This window comes from Gobius niger (genome assembly GCF_951799975.1).
Source record: "Gobius niger genome assembly, chromosome: 6".
NCBI lineage: Eukaryota > Metazoa > Chordata > Actinopteri > Gobiiformes > Gobiidae > Gobius > Gobius niger.
Window position 1 is genome coordinate 38495076 of NC_136857.1, and position 25873 is coordinate 38520948.

General features: G+C 45.5%; 1 protein-coding gene across 1 annotated transcript in view; it reads right to left on the reverse strand.

The window, feature by feature from the left end:
* Positions 1 to 1436: 1436 nt before the first annotated feature.
* nfia (nuclear factor I/A) overlaps positions 1437 to 25873 on the reverse strand; it is a gene marked incomplete at its 3' end in the record, with an annotated part of 57365 nt that continues 32928 nt past the window's right edge. Inside the window, exon 2 of the mRNA XM_079559056.1 lies at positions 1437 to 1973. Within this exon, the coding sequence (XP_079415182.1) occupies positions 1437 to 1973 (537 nt within the window). The remainder of the gene's footprint in view (positions 1974 to 25873) is intronic.

Below are 25873 nucleotides of genomic sequence, written 5' to 3' on the forward strand. Positions count from 1 at the left end.
CATCGGAAAATTGTATTTGTGGAAGTTCCGGGCAGATGACACAGCAACGCTAAACACTTTAGCCATGATGCTAACACACGCTAAACACCTTAGCCATGATTCTAACACACGCTAAACACCTTAGCCATGATGCTAACACACGCTAAACACCTTAGCCATGATGCTAACACACGCTAAACACCTTAGCCATGATGCTAACACACGCTAAACACCTTAGCCATGATTCTAACACACGCTAAACACCTTAGCCATGATGCTAACACACGCTAAACACCTTAGCCATGATGCTAACACACGCTAAACACCTTAGCCATGATGCTAACACACGCTAAACACCTTAGCCATGATGCTAACACACGCTAAACACCTTCGCCATGATTCTAACACACGCTAAACACCTTAGCCATGATGCTAACACACGCTAAACACCTTCGCCATGATTCTAACACACGCTAAACACCTTAGCCATGATGCTAACACACGCTAAACACCTTCGCCATGATTCTAACACACGCTAAACACCTTAGCCATGATGCTAACACACGCTAAACACCTTCGCCATGATTCTAACACACGCTAAACACCTTAGCCATGATGCTAACACACGCTAAACACCTTAGCCATGATGCTAACACACGCTAAACACCTTAGCCATGATGCTAACACACGCTAAACACCTTAGCCATGATGCTAACACACGCTAAACACCTTAGCCATGATGCTAACACACGCGAAACACCTTAGCCATGATGCTAACACACACTAAACACTTTAGCCATGATGCTAACACACGCTAAACACTTTAGCCATGATGTTAACATATGCTTAACACTTCAGCCATGATTCTAACACACGCTTAACACCTTAGCCATGATGCTAACACATGCTAAAAACTCATGAACACATGTTCCAGCACACGCCTCAGAGACACTCAGGTGAACACATGTTCCAGCACACGCCTCAGAAACACTCAGGTGAACACATGTTCCAGCACACGCCTCAGGAACAGTCAGGTGAACACATGTTCCAGCACACGCCTCAGAGACACTCAGGTGAACACATGTTCCAGCACACGCCTCAGGAACACTCAGGTGAACACATGTTTCAGCACACGCCTCAGAGACACTCAGGTGAACACATGTTCCAGCACACGCCTCAGGAACACTCAGGTGAACACATGGTCCAGCACACGCCTCAGAGACAGTCAGGTGAACACATGTTCCAGCACACGCCTCAGAGACACTCAGGTGAACACATGGTCCAGCACACGCCTCAGAGACACTCAGGTGAACACATGTTCCAGCACACGCCTCAGGAACACTCAGGTGAACACATGGTCCAGCACACGCCTCAGAGACAGTCAGGTGAACACATGTTTCAGCACACGCCTCAGGAACACTCAGGTGAACACATGTTCCAGCACACGCCTCAGCCCGTCACTCACCTGCGTGTACGAAGTAGGCCAGGTAGAGGTCGAGCTCCTTGACGGACACGCCGATGTGGTGCGGCTGGACGCACAGCGAGTGGTTGGCGCACTGCGGGCTCTTGACCAGCCGCTCGCCGTCCGTGCTCTCCAGGGGGATGCCCTTGAACAGGATGACCATGACCAGGTCCAGGCGCCACACCTTATCGGCCTGGCGCAGGCAGTCGATGCGCCGCATCTTGCCCTTCTGGTCGGGGTTGGAGAGCACGCAGCACGGAGCCTTCTTCCCCGTCACCGTCAGCACGAAGTCCTCGCGGAACTCCGGCCGGATGTCCTTCCGCAGTTTGGCGAGCAGCCGCGACGCCCACTTCTGCTTGACCTCGGGCTTCTCTCCCAGGAGCTCGTCCTTCACGGCGCGCTCCTCCTCCTTCGACATGCGCTTCTCGTGCTTCTTGAAGTATTTACGTTTGCGAGCCTGGAGGTTGAACCAGGTGTAGGCGAAGGCGCGAACGTGCGGCAACAGGGCCTCGATGAACGGATGGAACTCATCCTGAGAAGACAAGAAGAACCAGGGTTAGTGTTGGAACCTTCTCTTTGAGAACAAGAACTCATCCTGAGAACACAGGAGGAACCAGGGTCAGTGTTTGAACCTTCTCTTTCAGAACAAGAACTCATCCTGAGAACACAGGAGGAACCAGGGTTAGTGTTTGAACCTTCTCTTTCAGAACAAGAACTCATCCTGAGAACACAGGAGGAACCAGGGTTAGTGTTGGAACCTTCTCTTTGAGAACAAGAACTCATCCTGAGAACACAGGAGGAACCAGGGTCAGTGTTTGAACCTTCTCTTTCAGAACAAGAACTCATCCTGAGAACACAGGAGGAACCAGGGTCAGTGTTTGAACCTTCTCTTTCAGAACAAGAACTCATCGTGCAACAACAGCAGAATGGAGTTTGTGAACGACAGGAGAGCAGAGCCTGGGTCAGGGAGGTTCTCTGATCATCTGCCTGGAGGTTTGGAGCAGCTGTATCTCATGGAGCTTTTGAGCTGCCCGTCGGGCACCGCACTGAGGTCACTTGTACAGTATTTGTGTGAAAGAAGAGTTCTAGAAATGTGCTGATGCAGCTCATGTAGGAACCTCTGTGAGGAACGTTACGCTCCAGAGAGAGAACGGAACGAGAAGAAGGAGCAGAGACGGGTCTGAGTCTGAGAGACACAAGAGCAGCTCAGTTAAACCAGGAAGTTCCTCCTGGTCAGTCAAACAAATCAACGTTAAAAAGGAAGAACACGCACATCCCATCTTAATAGTGTGCAGGACCAAAGTCCACTATGAAGATGAAAAAGAGAAAAGTCCGCACAACGAAGCAGCTCCCAGAAAAGTGTGTATTCCTTACACCACCGAGGGCAGGGGGAGGCACGTTTCCTTGGCGGAGAGAGACCGAGGCCGAAGCCGCTGATTATTAGCCCTAAGTAAAGCACAACACTGGAAAACTGATCACCTTAAATGAGATAAATGACTTCAAATTGCCTGAATTAAAGTTCTTCTATGTTGAATTTGTATCGGTTTGAACTAATCCAAGATACAAAGGCTATAGCGCCAATGGAACATGAATAAAAAAGAGAATAACTACATAATATATGACCTAATCGGGTGCATTGACAGTATTTCAACCTTTTTTTTCTCCCATTTAACTGTAATAATGTTAAAAGTTCTCTCTGATTTGTGTAATAATGTTTCTAAAATCATCTTGAGGGCCAGAGTTGCTGTGCTGGAGGGCCGGATATGGCCCCCGGGCCTGACATTGCCGACCCCTGACCTCGGCCCTTCCTCAGACATGAAGGACGAGGACAAATACACACAGCGTTTGATTAGAGAGGTCACATGAGCATCACATGACCAGTCACATGACCAGTCACATGACCAGTCACATGTCTGAACAAAAACAACATTTGCTTTTGTTATATCAGTCTTCGAGTACCCGTCATCTGGAGTAGCCGGTACTTTCTCTGTGTGCAGAGAGTGGCCTACGTTGGTTCTACGTGGGTATAAGAACGACCAACATAGTGTGACATCGCGTCACGTGACAATGGAATAAAATAAATAGCCACACTGCAGCGATGGTGAACCACAATATAGAGAGACCACAGCACTGGAGCCCCGACATCTAGATTATAAAAAGGTCTGATGTCAAAGTCTTCATTGAGACCTGAGAGCTCAACGTGTCCAAGGTGTGAATCCAGAAAACTCCCCTTTCTAAACAGGAGGGACTCACTTCCTCCATCCCCACACGTCTCAGGGTCCTGACTGTGTTTGTGATTTGTAAAGTGGAGCCACTGGACTTTTGTCTTCATGGTTGCGAACGTTGGATCTGTGTTCTGAGGTTCTAGTTTTTAGAGGTCTGGTTGTTTTTCCAATAAATGCGAGTCCACAAGGACATTCCAGCATAAATATGGCATTGTTTGTGTTACAAACTTTGTCATCAGTGAAGGTGAGACACTGCAGGTGAATAAGGAACATGTTTGAAGCTTTTGCAGTAGATTACCTGCACAGACGTGAGAGGAAAATATATTACAAGTCATTTTATGTTTTCATGTAAAAACAAGGTGTTTTATGCCAAAAAATGCCCAAAATGTCTCATCATTTCGGCGACAAAATATGAATAACGGATGGAGCTCCATTCAAATGTATAATTTTATTTTACTGATGAATGAGACACCAAGACATGTTCACAGGGGATTTGGGATGTGGTGTTTAGTTTTAAAATGATCTGTTTCTTACTGGAAAAATATGTAAAAACTTAATTTTTGCCTTATTTTTTTATATATTCAAAACTCAATAAATCAGGCTGGGAATTAGATATTAAACAATCCCTCTGAAAACTCTTCCAAACATTGTTCAGTCCAAGGCTGGACCATGTGAAGTCTTAAGGAGCTGCTGACGTCGAGACAGCGTCGCCACAATGAGAGGAAAATGCATTCTGAGGAAAAGCCTCTGAAATTACCTTTGCCCAAATAACTCAATGGGCAAACATTGAATCAGTGCAATATTTAAACATGTTAATGTGAAGATTAGGCAGATTTTTTGTTTCCAGGTGAAAGCTCGTATGTTCAGACTTGGCCCAAAACCTGAAAACTGAAGAAAACAGTTTTGCCTGTAGTGTCTCCCTTTAAACAAATGAGACTCGGTGAATGAATCAAATGAAGATGGAAGATTCTTGATAAATAAATCCCTTTCCGCCGCTCCAGCACCAGCTCTCTCCGTTTACTTTTCACTCTTACGTACTTACAGTGGTCATTACAGTGGTACTTATTGTGGTACTTACAGTGGTCATTACTGTGGTACTTATTGTGGTACTTACAGTGGTCATTACTGTAATTAGGGCTAGGGAGTCACAGAGTTACCCCTGTATCTCTCATTACTAACAGATACAGGGGTAACCCTTAGTAATGAAGGTTCTATTTACTTTGGTACAAATCATAAGTAGTAAATGAGGTACTTGTACAAACGGAAGTCATTTCTAGGATTGTGTGACTATAAAACAACATAAAACAGCATTAGGGAAAACAAGAAGTACCACCTTCATTACTAAGAGTCACCACTGTATCTACAAGTACATACCTGGTAATTCTCACTATAGTATCCTTCAAGTACCACAACATGTACCCAGAATTACCACTATTATTACTAGTATTTACCACTGTAAGTACCACCATAGGCACCACTGTAAGTACCACCATAGGCACCACTGTAAGTACCACCATGAGTATCTGAAACCCTCCTGACTGTGAGCCGTGTGAGGAGGAAACGCTCTCGTCCCACAGACTCGGATCCTGGTTTTAGTCTCGGTTTGGACTCGTTCCAACAAAACAAAACGCCTCGAGAGAAAAACGGAAAAAAAAGAAAACAAAAGAAAACAGGGAGAGGAAGAAAAACATGGCCGTGTTTTTATCTCCGTTTCCCAAAAGTCAGAACCTCTGCAACAAAGAGACGAGAACCGAGCGAGAGCGAGAGCGGGAGCGGGAGGGCATCCGGCTCTCACAGCGTCAGACACCACTGGTTTAGGGTTTATTATTATTATTATTATTATTATTATTATTATTATTAACATTGTTATTATTACTATTATTATTATTATCATTATTATTATCATTCTCATTATTACTATTATTATTACTTTACAAGTATAAGCCAGAAAATCACGCTTGCAACTTTCCTGTCTACGGGTCGGAGTCACCAATACACACTAATATTATCACCAAGAAGAAGCTAACAGGCTGTTAACCTCTTCACTCCCGCCTGAACCCAGAGCATTTTCTCCAGTTCAGCTTTACCCAAATCCTGTCGGCCAGTGAATATTTTATTTCGAGCTACACAAAACAGACACAAAAGCGAGAAAAAAAACAACAACAAAAAAACAGCCGTCTAGCTCGAACGCCGTGTGTAACGCCTCATTTGAAAGCTAAGATCTACAAAACTCATCTAAATGGATCTTTTTCCTCACGTCGTCAGATTTTTTCCCCATCTTTTTTGGGGGGTTTTCAACTCATTATGTAACTTTTTGGTTAATTTTTTGTCACTTTTTGTCACATTTGTCCTTTTGTTGTCAATTTTTGGTCAAATTTTGGTCAAATTTTGTCAATTTTTTATCAATTTTTTGCCACGTTTGCATCATTTTTTCATAATTTCTTCATAATTTTGTCATAATTGTTTGTAAATTTTTTTGTCCTTTTTTGGACATTTTTTGTGACATTTTTGCCACTTTTTCATCATTTTTTCATCATTTTTTTGTTAATTTTTTCGTCATTTTTTGGTCTTTTTTTTGTCAATTTTTTGTCACATTTTTGTCATTTTTTTTGCATTTTTTTTGTCAAATTTTTTGTCAATTTTTTTGTCAATTTTTTTGTCAATTTTTTGTCCGTTTTTTGACATTTTTTTGACATTTAAGTTACAGCACTTTTTTGTCACATTTCCATCTTTGTTTTCGTCTCAGTTTTGTTGCTAGTTTCTCACCTTTTTTCCAGAAGCTTTTGGATTGGGGTAAAGCCAAACTGGAGAATAAGTGCTCGGTTCAGGCGGGAGTTAAGGGGTTAAATTATAAACGTTCACCCGGAAACCAAAGAAAACCGTCTGTAATCTTGTTTGATTCTTGGCTGGTTCTCACAGACGGGCCCGTCACCATCACGAATCTGCAGTTCGATATATCGAGGCAGGAAAGTATCGCGATAAACGATATTATCGACTCTAACGATACTCGATACTGTCGTCGCTCATTTGTTCTGAAAGTTCATCTTCATTTCCTAAAACGCCAAACGACGGCCGTCAGAGCTGACCCTCAACCCGGAAACAAAAACATCCAAAACAGCCACGAAAAAAAAAGAGAGGAAATGACCATATTTGGGTGACAGTATGTGTGAGTGACGTCTTTAATCCACAGCAGAATTTAAAAACGACGCCTTTAAGTTTTATTGTCCCTGATTCACCTGCAGCGTCGGGTCGGTCAGGCTGAACTCATCATTGAAGACTTTAACATTGTGTCTGTGATAAAAGGAGTTCAGCTTTACCCAAATCTAAAATGTGACAGCCTTTAAGTCCGACACTAAACACATCCTCGTATCGATTTGGTTTTTCTTTTTGTTTTTCTTTTCGTCATTTTATCACTTTTCTGTCGCTCTTTTGTTTTTTCATCCTCCTTTTCGTCTCGTGTTCGTCTCGATCCTTAGATTTGGGCAAAGCCGCCCTGAACAACAAGCGCCTTAAAAAGAGGCTCAAAATAAAGACGAAAACCAGGAGGAAAACGTCGCCGAAAAGCGACAAAAAAGCAACAAACGACCGACAAAAACGAGCCGGAAAAACGACAATAACACGACTACAAACTGATGAAAAAGCAACAAAAAAAGAGACAAAAACACTAATACAAAAACTGATGAAAAAGACAAAAAAACAATGACAAAACGCTAATAAAATGTGACAAAAAAGCAACAAACGACCGACAAAAACGAGCCGGAAAAGCAACAATAACACAATTACAAAAGCGACAAAACACGACTAAAAACTGAGGAAAAAGCAAAAAAAAGAGAGACAAAATCACTAATAAAAGAACTGATGAAAAAGCCAATAAAAAAGAGACTAAAACACTAATAAAATGTGACAAAAAAGCGACTAAATACAATTTAAAATTAATGATGAAAAAGCAACAAACGACCGACAAAAGCGACAATAATGTGTCATGAAGGCGTCGGAAAAAGCGACAAAACACGACTTAAAATAAATAAATGAAAAAGCAACAAACGACCGACAAAAACGAGCCGGAAAAGCGACAATAACACGACTAAAAACTGATGAAAAAGCAACAAAAAAAAAAGACAAAAACACTAATAAAAAAACTGATGAAAAAGAAAAAATAATAATGACAAAACGCTCATGAAATGCAACAAAAAAGCAACAAACGACCGACAAAAACGAGCCGGAAAAGCGACAAAACACGACTAAAAACTGATGAAGAAGCAAAAAAAAGAGAGACAAAAACACAACTTAAAACAAATGATGAAAAAGCAGCAAACGACCGACAAAAGCGACAATAATGTGTCATGAAGGCGTCGGAAAAAGCGACAAAACACGACCTAAAAAAAAGAAAGAAAAAGCAACAAACGACGGAAAAAAACGAGCCGGAAAAGCGACAATAACACAATTAGAAAAGCGACAAAACACGACTAAATCTGATGGAAAAGCAAAAAAAAAGAGAGACAAAAACACTAATAAAATGTGACAAAAAAGCGACTAAACACAACTTCTAATAAATTGACAAAAGCGACAATAATGTGTCATGAAGGCGTCGGAAAAAGCGACAAAACACGACTAAAAACTGATGAAAAAGCAACAAACGACCGACAAAAACGAGCCGGAAAAGCAACAATAACACAATTAGAAAAGCGACAAAACACGACTAAATCTGATGGAAAAGCAACAAAAAAAAAGAATAAAACACTAATAAAAAAACTGATGAAAAAGAAAAAATAATAATGACAAAACGCTCATGAAATGCAACAAAAAAGCAACAAACGACCGACAAAAACGAGCCGGAAAAACGACAAAACACGACTAAAAACTGATGAAGAAGCAAAAAAAAAGAGACTAAAACACTAATAAAATGTGACAAAAAAGCGACTAAACACAACTTAAAACAAATGATGAAAAAGCAACAAACGACCGACAAAAGCGACAATAATGTGTCATGAAGGCGTCGGAAAAAGCGACAAAACACGACTAAAAAAAAAGAAAGAAAAAGCAACAAACGACCGACAAAAACGAGCCGGAAAAGCGACAAAACACGACTAAAAACTGATGGAAAAGCAAAAAAAAAGAGACAAAAACCCTAATAAAATGTGACAAAAAAGCGACTAAACACAACTTCTAATAAATTGACCAAAGCGACAATAATGTGTCATGAAGGCGTCGGAAAAAGCGACAAAACATGACTAAAAACTGATGAAAAAGCACAAAAAAAAAATGATTTTTTATTTATTTTTAAGTGACAAAAAAAGCAATAAACGACCGACAGAAGCGACAAAAACCTGAGACAAAAGCATCGACAGAAACGCTTAGAAAATGTGGCTAAATTAGGATCAGTTCTGTCGGCCTTAGCTTTCAAATGAGGCGTCACACTCGAGAGAGCTCTCCTGTCTCCTTTTAGATTTGGGTAAAGCCAGACTGGAGAAAGTGGGTTGAGAGATGAAAGGAGAAAAGCGGAGGTGAGAGTGAGAGGAGGATAAAAACCAGGCGTGTATAAATAATCCCGAAGTGGGTCATAGTTTTGTGTTTGGTGTTGGTGGATTACGCCGCGCCGCGATCGAAGCGGCTAATTTAGGCGGATTAATCCCGAATTAGAACAAATCCCTTTAATCAGGAAACTCCGCGAGATCAACAGGAGCCGCGACGCCGTTTTAGGGCTTTGCGAATCCTCCGAACCGCCGCTTTAAAGTCTCCCTCCGCTCCCCGCGCGCGCGCTCATAAACCTGTTTGTTTTAGTGTTATTTAGTATTTAAACCGTGAGCTCTGAGGCGCGTGAGGGAGGGGAAAAAAAAGCCTAAAATGTGAAAAAGGACAAAATGTTTTTTAAAGGCTGAAACTGCGCAGCGCCACATTCCGGGAGATGCGCGCTCTCTTTACGCGAAACCAAACTAAACTGCTTTAAAAGAACAATGTGGGGGTGAAAGAGTGAGGAGGGGGGGGAGAGGAGAGGAGGTAAAAGAGGAGGAAAAAGAAAAGCAAAAGCGGAGGAGAAGAAGAAGAGGAGAAGAAGAGGAGAGAGAGAGAGCGGGGGATCGGCGGAGCTGCAGCCGGAGAAGGGGCGCGCTGGCCGGCTGCGAACTCGCTCCGAACACCGCCCCCGGAGAGAGGAGGTGGGAGAGTGCGGGAGCGAAAGAGGAGGACGCGGAGGGAAGGGGAGAAGGGGGAGGAAAAGGGGGAGGAAAAGGGGGAGGAAAAGGGGGAGAGCGGAGTTTTTAGGGAGAAAAGTTTGTTCCGGAGCGGCGGAGCGGCGGCGGAGTCCTCGGCCCGGGAGAGGAGCTCACACGGCGGCTACAGCGGCCCCGTTAGAGCCCGCTGTCCGGACCCAGACCACCGGAAACAGTCAGAGAGAGAGACACATAACGGGGGGGCAGGCCGCCGTGCACGCGCGTAGCACCGGGGCGCGCGCGCAGAGTTCAAGTTTTTTTTTGAGGCAAAACCAGGGAAAAGTGAAGTGTCACTCACCTGCGTCAGACAGAGCGGGGAATACATCTCTGTCCTGCTGCAGCTCCGGGGCCCGCGCGAGGGACTGTCCGTGCGCGTGCGTGAGCGAGCGAGCGAGCGAGGGAGCGAGGAGGGGGGCAGGACACGTGCGCGTGCGTGGGGAGACGGGGAGAGACAGACAGAGAGAGAGAGAGAAGGGAAGAGGAGTAACAGTTGTCTCCTGCGTGTGCGCGTTCACATCGCCGCCCGCGCGAACTTCGACCTCTTCGCGGCCGCGCGCTTTTTTGGGTTACACACGCACGCGCCTCCCGCTGCTGTAACGGGACGGGCACGTGCACGCGGGCCGGGAGCGCGCCTCGGTCAGTCCAGACTCGGGAAAGAAACGGGACATGTCCAAAAGCGACCGCAACAAGAAGAAGAAGAAGAGGAGGAGGAAGAGGAGGAAGAAGAAGTCCCTGCGGCGGAGGAAGCGGCGGAGCGGCCCCGCGGAGGCAGCTCACAGCCGGGGGCAGCGAGGCGAGGGCGGCCGGTCAGGTCCAACACGTCCCGGGGCGAGAGCGGAGCGGAGCAGGCGGAGAGGCGCGGCGGCATGTCCGCCCGGGCTGCGGCTGTGGGGCTGCGGAGAGGCGGTGTGGTCCCGGTAGAGTCCCGGTGGAGTCCCGGTGTGGTCCCGGTACAGTCCCGGTGTGGTCCCGGAGTGGGGGTCTCCTCCTGGAGCGGCTCGTCTGCAGTGGGAGCACCGGCGGGATCCCTGAGCTGCGCGGCCGCCTCGCCTCTGAAACGCACCGCGGCTGTTTCCCGGTAATTTATGTCCGACCGTAAAGCGCCGGAGAGAGAGGGGAGGGAGGGGGAGGAGGGGGGCGGGGGGAGGAGGGGGGGCTGTCCCGGAGAGAAGAGCCGCTCTCTCCTCTGTCCGCGCGCTCGGCCCGGTCTGAGGAGCCGCCGTTAAAGCGACACCGCTTTGATTTTCACTTTATGAAAGTGAAGATGTTTTAAAGCGCGCGCTGTGCTCGGCCTGTCCTGGAGCGCCCCCTGCAGGCCGCGCGGGCAAACACAGACACGGCGAGGAACTCACTCTGCTCGGCTTTACTCGAGTACAATGACCAGGAGAGTAACATTACTCACATTACTCAGTACTGAGGAAAACAAGTCTGAAGGTACGCAACGTGAGGCCCGGGGGCCAAATCCGGCCCTGGAGCACAAACCTCTGGCCCCAAGATGATTTTCACAAATATTATTATTGCTGAAATATACTTTAAAGTATGAGAGTCACCACAGTGCAGGGCAGGAGAGTCTTTCACTGGACCACTTTAAAGACGGAGTAAAGACGCTTTTGAAACAGAGGTTTTTAATCTCACTTTGATATAAAACATGGAGATGATGGAGGAGATGATGGAGCTCATTGTTCTGGTTTGTTTCTGACTCGTCTCGATACATTTATTCTTTATTGAAGTTTCTGCTGGAGGAGGAAGAACCTGGTGTGAGGGAGATACACCTGAAACTGGTCTGAAGCTGAAGTGACCCTGGTCAGATCAGTCACCGTGTTTCTACATCTGTCAGAACATCTTCATCAGAACATCTTCATCAGAACATCTGCATCAGAACATCTGCATCAGAACATCTTCATCAGAACATCTTCACTCAGAACATCTTCATCAGAACATCTTCATCAGAACATCTTCACTCAGAACATCTTCATCAGAACATCTTCATCAGAACATCTTCATCAGAACATCTTCACTCAGAACATCTTCATCAGAACATCTTCATCAGAACATCTTCATCAGAACATCTTCACTCAGAACATCTTCACTCAGAACATCTTCATCAGAACATCTTCATCAGAACATCTTCATCAGAACATCTTCATCAGAACAACTTCATCAGAACATCTTCATCAGAACATCTTCATCAGAACATCTTCACTCAGAACATCTTCATCAGAACATCTTCATCAGAACATCTTCATCAGAACATCTTCACTCAGAACATCTTCACTCAGAACATCTTCATCAGAACATCTTCATCAGAACATCTTCATCAGAACATCTTCACTCAGAACATCTTCATCAGAACATCTTCATCAGAACATCTTCACTCAGAACATCTTCATCAGAACATCTTCATCAGAACATCTTCATCAGAACATCTTCATCAGAACATCTTCATCAGAACATCTTCACTCAGAACATCTTCATCAGAACATCTTCATCAGAACATCTTCATCAGAACATCTTCACTCAGAACATCTTCATCAGAACATCTTCACTCAGAACATCTTCATCAGAACATCTTCATCAGAACATCTTCATCAGAACATCTTCACTCAGAACATCTTCACTCACACAGATCAGGGTTCAGGTCCAGACTCTGCCAAGGCCGGATTCATGCAGGGGCTCACAGGGTCTGAGCCCGGGGGCCCCGCAGGCTGAGGGGCCCCCGGGCTCAGGACTAAACCAGGACTAAACTAGGTCTAAACCAGGACTAAACCAGGTCTAAACCAGGACTAAACCAGGACTAAACCAGGACTACACCAGGTCTGAGGAACATATTTTGTCTCAGTGTCAACTCTATTGAAAATGGCGGTCTGTTAAAATGCACCATAAAATCAAAAACCCAGTGGAGGACCCCCAGACCCCCTTGGACCCCACATGGACCACGTGGACCACGTGGACCACATGGACCACATGGACCACATGGACCACATATACCACATGGACCACATGGACCACGTGGACCACATGGACCACATGGACCACATGGACCATATGGACCACATGGACCACGTGGACCACATGGACCATATGGATCACATGGACCACATGGACCACATGGACCATATGGACCACATGGACCACATGGACCACCTGGACCATATGGACCACATGGACCACATGGACCACATGGACCACCTGGACCACATGGACCACATGGACCATATGGACCACATGGACCACATGGACCACCTGGACCATATGGACCACATGGACCACATGGACCACATGGACCACATGGACCACATGGACCATATGGACCACATAGACCACATGGACCACATGGACCACATGGACCACATGGACCACATGGACCATATGGACCACATGGACCACATGGACCACATGGACCACATGGACCACATGGACCATATGGACCACATAGACCACATGGACCACATATACCACATGGTCCACATGGTCCACATGGACCATATGGACCACATGGACCACATGGACCACATGGACCATATGGACCACATAGACCACATGGACCACATATACCACATGGTCCACATGGTCCACATGGACCATATGGACCACATGGACCACATGGACCATATGGACCACATAGACCACATGGACCACATGGACCACATAGACCACATGGACCACATATACCACATGGACCACATGGACCATATGGACCACATGGACCATATGGACCATATGGACCACATGGACCATATGGACCACATGGACCACATGGACCACATGGACCACATGGACCACATGGACCACATGGACCACCTGGACCATATGGACCACATGGACCACATGGACCATATGGACCACATAGACCACATGGACCACATGGACCACATGGACCACATGGACCACATGGACCATATGGACCACATGGACCACATGGACCACATGGACCACATGGACCACATGGACCATATGGACCACATAGACCACATGGACCACATATACCACATGGTCCACATGGTCCACATGGACCATATGGACCACATGGACCACATGGACCATATGGACCACATAGACCACATGGACCACATGGACCACATAGACCACATGGACCACATATACCACATGGACCACATGGACCATATGGACCACATGGACCATATGGACCATATGGACCACATGGACCATATGGACCACATGGACCACATGGACCACATGGACCACATGGACCACATGGACCACATGGACCACATGGACCATATGGACCACATGGACCACATGGACCACCTGGACCACATGGACCACATGGACCACCTGGACCATATGGACCACATGGACCACATGGACCACATGGACCACATGGACCACATGGACCATATGGACCACATGGACCACATGGACCACCTGGACCATATGGACCACATGGACCACATGGACCACATGGTCCACATGGTCCACATGGACCACATGGACCACATGGACCATATGGACCACATAGACCACATGGACCACATATACCACATGGTCCACATGGTCCACATGGACCACATGGACCACATGGACCACATGGACCATATGGACCACATAGACCACATGGACCACATGGACCACATAGACCACATGGACCACATATACCACATGGTCCACATGGTCCACATGGACCACATGGACCACATGGACCACATGGACCACATGGACCACATGGACCACATGGACCACATGGACCACATAGACCACATGGACCACATATACCACATGGTCCACATGGTCCACATGGACCACATGGACCACATGGACCATATGGACCACATAGACCACATGGACCACATGGACCACATGGACCACGTGGTCCACAGCTCTGCTCCAGAACCTGACCTCTGACCTCAGGCAGAACAAACAGAAGTATAATTGTAAAGAACCAGGTCTGATCAAAACGAGGCTGAAATATTTACTCTGTGGAAAAGAGTTTTTACTCGAGTAAGAAACAGATACTTCATTACTTCATTACTTCATTACTTCATTACTTCATTACTTCATTACTTCATTACTTCATTTCTTCATCATCATCTGACTCAAGTCGAAGCAAAAAGAACCATTTGATAAAACGACTAAACACTTCCCGCCTCTGAATATGACTCCACTTCCCCTGAGTGACTTTAGAGATGCTGACAGTACTGCGAGTACTGCGAGTACTGTGAGTACTGCACACAGGGTACTGCGAGTACTGCGAGTACTGCACACAAGGTACTGCGAATACTGACAATACTGCGAGTACTGCACACAAGGTACTGCGAATACTGACAATACTGACAATACTGACAATACTGCGAGTACTGCGAGTACTGCGAGTACTGCGAGTACTGCGAGTACTGACAATACTGCGAGTACTGCGAGTACTGTGAGTACTGCGAGTACTGCGAGTACTGCGAGTACTGCGAGTACTGACAATACTGCGAGTACTGCGAGTACTGCACACAGGGTACTGCAAATACTGACAATACTGCGAGTACTGCACACAGGGTACTGCAAATACTGACAATACTGCGAGTACTGCACACAGGGTACTGCGAATACTGACAATACTGCGAGTACTGCACACAGGGTACTGCGAATACTGACAATACTGCGAGTACTGCGAGTACTGCACACAAGGTACTGCAAATACTGACAATACTGCGAGTACTGCACACAGGGTACTGCGAATACTGACAATACTGCGAGTACTGCGAGTACTGCACACAAGGTACTGCAAATACTGACAATACTGCGAGTACTGCACACAGGGTACTGCGAATACTGACAATACTGCGAGTACTGCACACAAGATACTGCGAATACTGACAATACTGCGAGTACTGCACACAGGGTACTGCGAATACTGCGAATACTGACAATACTGCGAGTACTGCACACAGGGTACTGCGAATACTAAAACAAATACACCAGAGGAAAACTGTTGTTCTTCTAAATGTTCTAAATGTTCTTCTAAATGTTCTTCTAAATGTTCTAAATGTTCTTCTACATGTTCTAAATGTTCTTCTAAATGTTCTTCTAAATGTTCTAAATGTTCTTCTACATGTTCTAAATGTTCTTCTAAATGTTCTTCTAAATGTTCTAAATGTTCTTCTACATGTTCTAAATGTTCTTCTACATGTTCTTCTAAATGTTCTTCTAAATGTTCTTCTAAATGTTCTTCTACATGTTCTTCTAAATGTTCTTCTAAATGTTCTTCTAAATGTTCTTCTAAATGTTCTTCTAAATGTTCTTCTAAATGTTCTTCTAAATGCTCTTCTAAATGTTCTTCTAAATGTTCTAAATGTTCTTCTAAATGTTCTTCTGACTCAGTGATGATGCTCCTCCTCCTCCTCCTTCACCGTGAGGAAAACCTGGATCCAACTTTATCGACTTCTCAGGTTTTCATTTAAAACAAACAAAACCTAAATAAAGTTCACTTTAACTTTGAGGAAAAGCAAAAACATTAATGGACAGAAATGAAAACAATAAGAAATAAAGAATAAAAGAAGAACATGGTTCTGTGAAGAATCAGACCTGAAACAATCCTTCAAAAGCCTCTGTGGCTTCAACATGTCAGAACATCACCTTCAACAGAACATACTGGAAACCCTGGTTCTGACGATAAACTGTCATCAACATCAACTTCATACAGGAGAGGAGCAGAGGAACCAGAGGAACCAGAGGAACCAGAGGAGCAAGAGGAACCAGGAGAACCAGAGGAACCAGGAGAACCAGAGGAACCAGGAGAACCAGAGGAACCAGGAGAACCAGAGGAACCAGGAGAACCAGAGGAGCAGAGGAACCAGAGGAACAGAAGAACCAGAGGAGCAGAAGAACCAGAAGAACCAGAGGAGCAGAAGAACCAGAGGAGCAGAAGAACCAGAGGAGCAGAAGAACCAGAGGAGCAGAAGAACCAGAGGAGCAGAAGAACCAGAGGAGCAGAGGAACCAGAGGAGCAGAAGAACCAGAGGAGCAGAGGAACCAGAGGAGCAGAAGAACCAGAGGAGCAGAAGAACCAGAGGAGCAGAGGAACCAGAGGAGCAGAAGAACCAGAGGAGCAGAGGAACCAGAGGACCAGAGGAGCAGAGGAACCAGAGGAGCAGAAGAACCAGAGGAGCAGAGGAACCAGAGGAGCAGAAGAACCAGAGGAGCAGAAGAACCAGAGGAGCAGAGGAACCAGAGGAGCAGAAGAACCAGAGGAGCAGAAGAACCAGAGGAGCAGAGGAACCAGAGGAGCAGAAGAACCAGAGGAGCAGAAGAACCAGAGGAGCAGAGGAACCAGAGGAGCAGAAGAACCAGAGGAGCAGAGGAACCAGAGGAGCAGAAGAACCAGAGGAGCAGAAGAACCAGAGGACCAGAGGAGCAGAGGAACCAGAGGAGCAGAAGAACCAGAGGAGCAGAAGAACCAGAGGACCAGAGGAGCAGAGGAACCAGAGGAGCAGAAGAACCAGAGGACCAGAGGAGCAGAGGAACCAGAGGAGCAGAAGAACCAGAGGAGCAGAAGAACCAGAGGACCAGAGGAGCAGAGGAACCAGAGGAGCAGAGGAACCAGAGGAGCAGAAGAACCAGAGGAGCAGAGGAACCAGAGGAGCAGAGGAACCAGGAGAACCAGAGGAACCAGAGGAACCAGAGGAGCAGAAGAACCAGAGGAGCAGAAGAACCAGAAGAACCAGAGGAGCAGAAGAACCAGGAGAACCAGAGGAGCAGAAGAACCAGAGGAGCAGAAGAACCAGGAGAACCAGAGGAACCAGAGGAACCAGAGGAGCAGAAGAACCAGAGGAGCAGAAGAACCAGGAGAACCAGAGGAGCAGAAGAACCAGAGGAGCAGAAGAACCAGGAGAACCAGAGGGACCAGAGGAACCAGAGGAGCAGGGTCCTCCTCCTCTTCAGGGAGAGCCTCTCTGCCCCCTGCTGGTCACGGCGCGTCAGTCCCAGGTCTTCTCAGATGTTCCTCCAATAAAAGTCAAAGTTTCTTTTTTCATCTTTTGTTTTGACAGAGAAGCCTCAGAGCTCGAGCTTCACAGCAGGAGTTTACACCGCTAAAAACACGTGACCCGTGTGGTAACAAACACGTGACCCGTGTGGTAACAAACACGTGACCCGTGTGGTAACAAACACGTGACTCGTGTGGTAACAAACACGTGACTCGTGTGGGAACAAACACGTGACTCGTGTGGTAACAAACACGTGACTCGTGTGGTAACAAACACGTGACTCGTGTGGTAACAAACACGTGACTCGTGTGGTAACAAACACGTGACCCGTGTGGGAACAAACACGTGACTCGTGTGGTAACAAACACGTGACCCGTGTGGTAACAAACACGTTTTATTTTGCGTTTAGTCCCAAATCTGAGCAAAGTATTGAACATTTAGAGGAGGAGCCAAATAAATAAATAAATAAATAAATAAATAAATAAATAAATAAATAAACATATAAATAAATAAATAATAAATAAATAAATAAATAAAAAAACAAATAAATAAATAAATTATAAATAAATAAATAAATAGATAAATAAATAAATAAATAAATAAATAAATAAATAAATAAATAAATAAACAAATAAACAAATAAATAAATAAATAAATAAATAAATAAATAAATAAATAAATAAATAAATAAATAATAAATAATAAATAAAGTCCAGGTCCAACATGGTTCCTGGTTCAGATGTTCCTCATTGTTGTGACATCATAAATCCACAGAGAGACGATAAAAACCAAACGGCTTCAGATTCATCAGGATCATTTTGTTCATTATTTTCCAGGATCATCAGATTTTCAAAAAAGAAAAATATTTTGTCCCAAATCTCCTTCTGGGCAAAAACAGCTTCAGACTAAATGATGGAGAAAAAAGTCCTGAATGAGGCTAAAACTGTGACTAAAATCTGCAGATGTTTCGGTAAACTCTGAAAAAGAAAAGAAGGGACTAAAACATGAACCTCAGTGTGATATAAATCCTCCGCTGTGTCTGCGGTGTGTCTGCCTGTGCTGTGGCGCCCTCTGGTGGACGTTCAGAGTCAGTGCTCCGGTGTGTCCGCCTGTGCTGTGGCGCCCTCTGGTGGAAACTCAGAGTCAGTGCACGCACTGATATGTGAGTCCGGGGTCAGCGCGGGGTCACGCACGCGCCTCATCAAAGTCTCATGAAGACACTCGACACGCAGTACCTCAAATACTGACAATACTGCGAGTACCACACACGCAGTACCTCAAATACTGACAATACTGCGAGTACTGCACACGCAGTACCACAAATACTGACAATACTGTTAGTACTACACACGCAGTACCTCAAATACTGACAATACTGCGAGTACTGCACACGCAGTACCTCAAATACTGACAATACTGCGAGTACCACACACGCAGTACCTCAAATACTGACAATACTGCGAGTACCACACACGCAGTACCTCAAATACTGACAATACTGCGAGTACTGCACACGCAGTACCACAAATACTGACAATACTGCGAGTACTGCACACGCAGTACCTCAAATACTGATAATACTGCGAGTACTGCACACGCAGTACCTCAAATACTGACAATACTGCGAGTACTGCACACGCAGTACCTCAAATACTGACAATACTGCGAGTACTGCACACGCAGTACCTCAAATACTGACAATACTGTGAGTACTGCACACGCAGTACCTCAAATACTGATAATACTGCGAGTACTGCACACGCAGTACCTCAAATACTGATAATACTGCGAGTACTGCACACGCAGTACCTCAAATACTGACAATACTGCGAGTACTGCACACGCAGTACCTCAAATACTGACAATACTGCGAGTACTGCACACGCAGTACCTCAAATACTGACAATACTGCGAGTACTGCACACGCAGTACCTCAAATACTGACAATACTGCGAGTACTGCACACGCAGTACCTCAAATACTGACAATACTGCGAGTACTACACACGCAGTACCTCAAATACTGACAATACTGCGAGTACTGCACACGCAGTACCTCAAATACTGACAATACTGCGAGTACTGCACACGCAGTACCTCAAATACTGACAATACTGTGAGTACTGCACACAGGGTACTGCGAATACTAAACAAATACACCAGAGGAATCTGCTGCAGCAGCACCAGGGGGCGCTGTGTTTCCATCGCTCTGATGTTTGAGGCTCTTCACCCCCACCTTAAGGCTTTACCCAAATCTAAAAGCGACAAATAGAGACAAAAACACAACTTCAAAAGAAACACAAAAGAGCAGGAAAAAAAGTGCCACAAACGACAAAAACCCGACGCAATAAAGTACAAAAACTCTACAAAAAGCTGAGCTTTAATGCCCAGGGCGCCCGACCCCGTCTGACCTGAGGCGCCGCCGGCCTGGGGGGTGAGAGGGACCGATGGCACACACTGGCAGCCTCAGTCTACCCCAGGGCAGCTGTGGCTACAGTAGCTTACCACCACCGAGTCAGGAGTGACTGAATCATGACGACACTGGGACCACCAGGCCCGGGTAGAACCACGAGCCCGTCCTCCTGTGGACCCCCCGCCTGCAGGAGGCGCTATAGGCGCCGGTGAAGCTGCAGCTGAGGAGGAGCCCCAGAAATATGTGAAGAAACCAGAAATGACGTTAGCATGCTACCGGTTAGCATTTAGCTTCAACAGCCCAGCTCTGACCTCTGACCTCTCCAAGAGAAAGCCCTGAACCAAAAACATCTGGCCTTGGATACAACATGTGGCAGAGGTCAGAGGTCAGAGCTGTGTCATACATGTGAGACACACGTGTGTTTATCGCGTTGAAGCCACTGACAGTTGCTAACAGGTAGCATGCTAACTCAGACTGAGACCTCCAGAAAATAGTATATTTATCACAAAAACAGTACTGCATAGTGGTAGAAGTACAATATATCATATACAAGCCTATAGTTTACTTTGGAAAGGCTAAAACAGCAGATACAGATCCTTTAAAAGCTCCACACTGTGCCTTTAAGTCTGAGTCTGGTCTTAATAAAGCTGAGGCGTTCAGGAGGTTTGTCCTTCAGTAAAAGCTCCACACTGTGCCTTTAAGTCTGAGTCTGGTCTTAATAAAGCTGAGACGTTCAGGAGGTTTGTCCTTCAGTAAAAGCTCCACACTGTGTCTTTAAGTCTGAGTCTGGTCTTAATAAAGCTGAGGCGTTCAGGAGGTTTGTCCTTCAGTAAAAGCTCCACACTGTGTCTTTAAGTCTGAGTCTGGTCTTAATAAAGCTGAGGCGTTCAGGAGGTTTGTCCTTCAGTAAAAGCTCCACACTGTGTCTTTAAGTCTGAGTCTGGTCTTAATAAAGCTGAGACGTTCAGGAGGTTTGTCCTCAGTAAAAGCTCCACACTGTGCCTTTAAGTCTGAGTCTGGTCTTAATAAAGCTGAGACGTTCAGGAGGTTTGTCCTTCAGTAAAAGCTCCACACTGTGTCTTTAAGTCTGAGTCTGGTCTTAATAAAGCTGAGACGTTCAGGAGGTTTGTCCTTCAGTAAAAGCTCCACACTGTGTCTTTAAGTCTGAGTCTGGTCTTAATAAAGCTGAGACGTTCAGGAGGTTTGTCCTCAGTAAAAGCTCCACACTGTGCCTTTAAGTCTGAGTCTGGTCTTAATAAAGCTGAGGCGTTCAGGAGGTTTGTCCTCAGTAAAAGCTCCACACTGTGTCTTTAAGTCTGAGTCTGGTCTTAATAAAGCTGAGACGTTCAGGAGGTTTGTCCTCAGTAAAAGCTCCACACTGTGCCTTTAAGTCTGAGTCTGGTCTTAATAAAGCTGAGGCGTTCAGGAGGTTTGTCCTTCAGTAAAAGCTCCACACTGTGTCTTTAAGTCTGAGTCTGGTCTTAATAAAGCTGAGACGTTCAGGAGGTTTGTCCTCAGTAAAAGCTCCACACTGTGCCTTTAAGTCTGAGTCTGGTCTTAATAAAGCTGAGGCGTTCAGGAGGTTTGTCCTTCAGTAAAAGCTCCACACTGTGCCTTTAAGTCTGAGTCTCTGGTCTTAATAAAGCTGAGACGTTCAGGAGGTTTGTCCTTCAGTAAAAGCTCCACACTGTGTCTTTAAGTCTGAGTCTGGTCTTAATAAAGCTGAGACGTTCAGGAGGTTTGTCCTCAGTAAAAGCTCCACACTGTGCCTTTAAGTCTGAGTCTGGTCTTAATAAAGCTGAGGCGTTCAGGAGGTTTGTCCCTCAGTAAAAGCTCCACACTGTGCCTTTAAGTCTGAGTCTGGTCTTAATAAAGCTGAGACGTTCAGGAGGTTTGTCCTTCAGTAAAAGCTCCACACTGTGCCTTTAAGTCTGAGTCTGGTCTTAATAAAGCTGAGACGTTCAGGAGGTTTGTCCTTCAGTAAAAGCTCCACACTGTGTCTTTAAGTCTGAGTCTGGTCTTAATAAAGCTGAGGCGTTCAGGAGGTTTGTCCTCAGTAAAAGCTCCACACTGTGTCTTTAAGTCTGAGTCTGGTCTTAATAAAGCTGAGGCGTTCAGGAGGTTTGTCCTTCAGTAAAAGCTCCACACTGTGTCTTTAAGTCTGAGTCTGGTCTTAATAAAGCTGAGGCGTTCAGGAGGTTTGTCCTTCAGTAAAAGCTCCACACTGTGCCTTTAAGTCTGAGTCTGGTCTTAATAAAGCTGAGGCGTTCAGGAGGTTTGTCCTTCAGTAAAAGCTCCACACTGTGCCTTTAAGTCTGAGTCTGGTCTTAATAAAGCTGAGGCGTTCAGGAGGTTTGTCCTCAGTAAAAGCTCCACACTGTGCCTTTAAGTCTGAGTCTGGTCTTAATAAAGCTGAGACGTTCAGGAGGTTTGTCCTCAGTAAAAGCTCCACACTGTGCCTTTAAGTCTGAGTCTGGTCTTAATAAAGCTGAGGCGTTCAGGAGGTTTGTCCTTCAGTAAAAGCTCCACACTGTGCCTTTAAGTCTGAGTCTGGTCTTAGTAAAGCTGAGACGTTCAGGAGGTTTGTCCTTCAGTAAAAGCTCCACACTGTGTCTTTAAGTCTGAGTCTGGTCTTAATAAAGCTGAGGCGTTCAGGAGGTTTGTCCTTCAGTAAAAGCTCCACACTGTGCCTTTAAGTCTGAGTCTGGTCTTAATAAAGCTGAGGCGTTCAGGAGGTTTGTCCTCAGTAAAAGCTCCACACTGTGCCTTTAAGTCTGAGTCTGGTCTTAATAAAGCTGAGACGTTCAGGAGGTTTGTCCTCAGTAAAAGCTCCACACTGTGTCTTTAAGTCTGAGTCTGGTCTTAATAAAGCTGAGGCGTTCAGGAGGTTTGTCCTCAGTAAAAGCTCCACACTGTGTCTTTAAGTCTGAGTCTGGTCTTAATAAAGCTGAGGCGTTCAGGAGGTTTGTCCTTCAGTAAAAGCTCCACACTGTGCCTTTAAGTCTGAGTCTGGTCTTAATAAAGCTGAGGCGTTCAGGAGGTTTGTCCTTCAGTAAAAGCTCCACACTGTGCCTTTAAGTCTGAGTCTGGTCTTAATAAAGCTGAGGCGTTCAGGAGGTTTGTCTTCAGTAAAAGCTCCACACTGTGCCTTTAAGTCTGAGTCTGGTCTTAATAAAGCTGAGGCGTTCAGGAGGTTTGTCCTTCAGTAAAAGCTCCACACTGTGTCTTTAAGTCTGAGTCTGGTCTTAATAAAGCTGAGGCGTTCAGGAGGTTTGTCCTTCAGTAAAAGCTCCACACTGTGCCTTTAAGTCTGAGTCTGGTCTTAATAAAGCTGAGGCGTTCAGGAGGTTTGTCCTCAGTAAAAGCTCCACACTGTGCCTTTAAGTCTGAGTCTGGTCTTAATAAAGCTGAGACGTTCAGGAGGTTTGTCCTCAGTAAAAGCTCCACACTGTGTCTTTAAGTCTGAGTCTGGTCTTAATAAAGCTGAGGCGTTCAGGAGGTTTGTCCTCAGTAAAAGCTCCACACTGTGCCTTTAAGTCTGAGTCTGGTCTTAATAAAGCTGAGGCGTTCAGGAGGTTTGTCCTTCAGTAAAAGCTCCACACTGTGTCTTTAAGTCTGAGTCTGGTCTTAATAAAGCTGAGGCGTTCAGGAGGTTTGTCCTTCAGTAAAAGCTCCACACTGTGCCTTTAAGTCTGAGTCTGGTCTTAATAAAGCTGAGGCGTTCAGGAGGTTTATCCTCAGTAAAAGCTCCACACTGTGTCTTTAAGTCTGAGTCTGGTCTTAATAAAGCTGAGGCGTTCAGGAGGTTTGTCCTTCAGTAAAAGCTCCACACTGTGCCTTTAAGTCTGAGTCTGGTCTTAATAAAGCTGAGACGTTCAGGAGGTTTGTCCTTCAGTAAAAGCTCCACACTGTGTCTTTAAGTCTGAGTCTGGTCTTAATAAAGCTGAGACGTTCAGGAGGTTTGTCCTTCAGTAAAAGCTCCACACTGTGCCTTTAAGTCTGAGTCTGGTCTTAATAAAGCTGAGGCGTTCAGGAGGTTTGTCCTCAGTAAAAGCTCCACACTGTGCCTTTAAGTCTGAGTCTGGTCTTAATAAAGCTGAGACGTTCAGGAGGTTTGTCCTCAGTAAAAGCTCCACACTGTGCCTTTAAGTCTGAGTCTCTGGTCTTAATAAAGCTGAGGCGTTCAGGAGGTTTGTCCTTCAGTAAAAGCTCCACACTGTGCCTTTAAGTCTGAGTCTGGTCATAATAAAGCTGAGACGTTCAGGAGGTTTGTCCTTCAGTAAAAGCTCCACACTGTGCCTTTAAGTCTGAGTCTGGTCTTAATAAAGCTGAGGCGTTCAGGAGGTTTGTCCTCAGTAAAAGCTCCACACTGTGTCTTTAAGTCTGAGTCTGGTCTTAATAAAGCTGAGGCTTCAGGAGGTTTGTCCTTCAGTAAAAGCTCCACACTGTGCCTTTAAGTCTGAGTCTGGTCTTAATAAAGCTGAGACGTTCAGGAGGTTTGTCCTCAGTAAAAGCTCCACACTGTGCCTTTAAGTCTGAGTCTGGTCTTAATAAAGCTGAGACGTTCAGGAGGTTTGTCCTTCAGTAAAAGCTCCACACTGTGCCTTTAAGTCTGAGTCTGGTCTTAATAAAGCTGAGACGTTCAGGAGGTTTGTCCTCAGTAAAAGCTCCACACTGTGCCTTTAAGTCTGAGTCTGGTCTTAATAAAGCTGAGACGTTCAGGAGGTTTGTCCTTCAGTAAAAGCTCCACACTGTGCCTTTAAGTCTGAGTCTGGTCTTAATAAAGCTGAGGCGTTCAGGAGGTTTGTCCTCAGTAAAAGCTCCACACTGTGTCTTTAAGTCTGAGTCTGGTCATAATAAAGCTGAGGCGTTCAGGAGGTTTGTCCTTCAGTAAAAGCTCCACACTGTGCCTTTAAGTCTGAGTCTGGTCTTAATAAAGCTGAGACGTTCAGGAGGTTTGTCCTTCAGTAAAAGCTCCACACTGTGCCTTTAAGTCTGAGTCTGGTCTTAATAAAGCTGAGACGTTCAGGAGGTTTGTCCTTCAGTAAAAGCTCCACACTGTGCCTTTAAGTCTGAGTCAGGTCTTAATAAAGCTGAGACGTTCAGGAGGTTTGTCCTTCAGTAAAAGCTCCACACTGTGCCTTTAAGTCTGAGTCTGGTCTTAATAAAGCTGAGACGTTCAGGAGGTTTGTCCTTCAGTAAAAGCTCCACACTGTGCCTTTAAGTCTGAGTCTGGTCTTAATAAAGCTGAGGCGTTCAGGAGGTTTGTCCTTCAGTAAAAGCTCCACACTGTGCCTTTAAGTCTGAGTCTGGTCTTAATAAAGCTGAGGCGTTCAGGAGGTTTGTCCTTCAGTAAAAGCTCCACATTGTGTCTTTAAGTCTGAGTCTGGTCTTAATAAAGCTGAGGCGTTCAGGAGGTTTGTCCTTCAGTAAAAGCTCCACACTGTGTCTTTAAGTCTGAGTCTGGTCTTAATAAAGCTGAGGCGTTCAGGAGGTTTATCCTCAGTAAAAGCTCCACACTGTGCCTTTAAGTCTGAGTCTGGTCTTAATAAAGCTGAGGCGTTCAGGAGGTTTATCCTCAGTAAAAGCTCCACACTGTGCCTTTAAGTCTGAGTCTGGTCTTAATAAAGCTGAGGCGTTCAGGAGGTTTGTCCT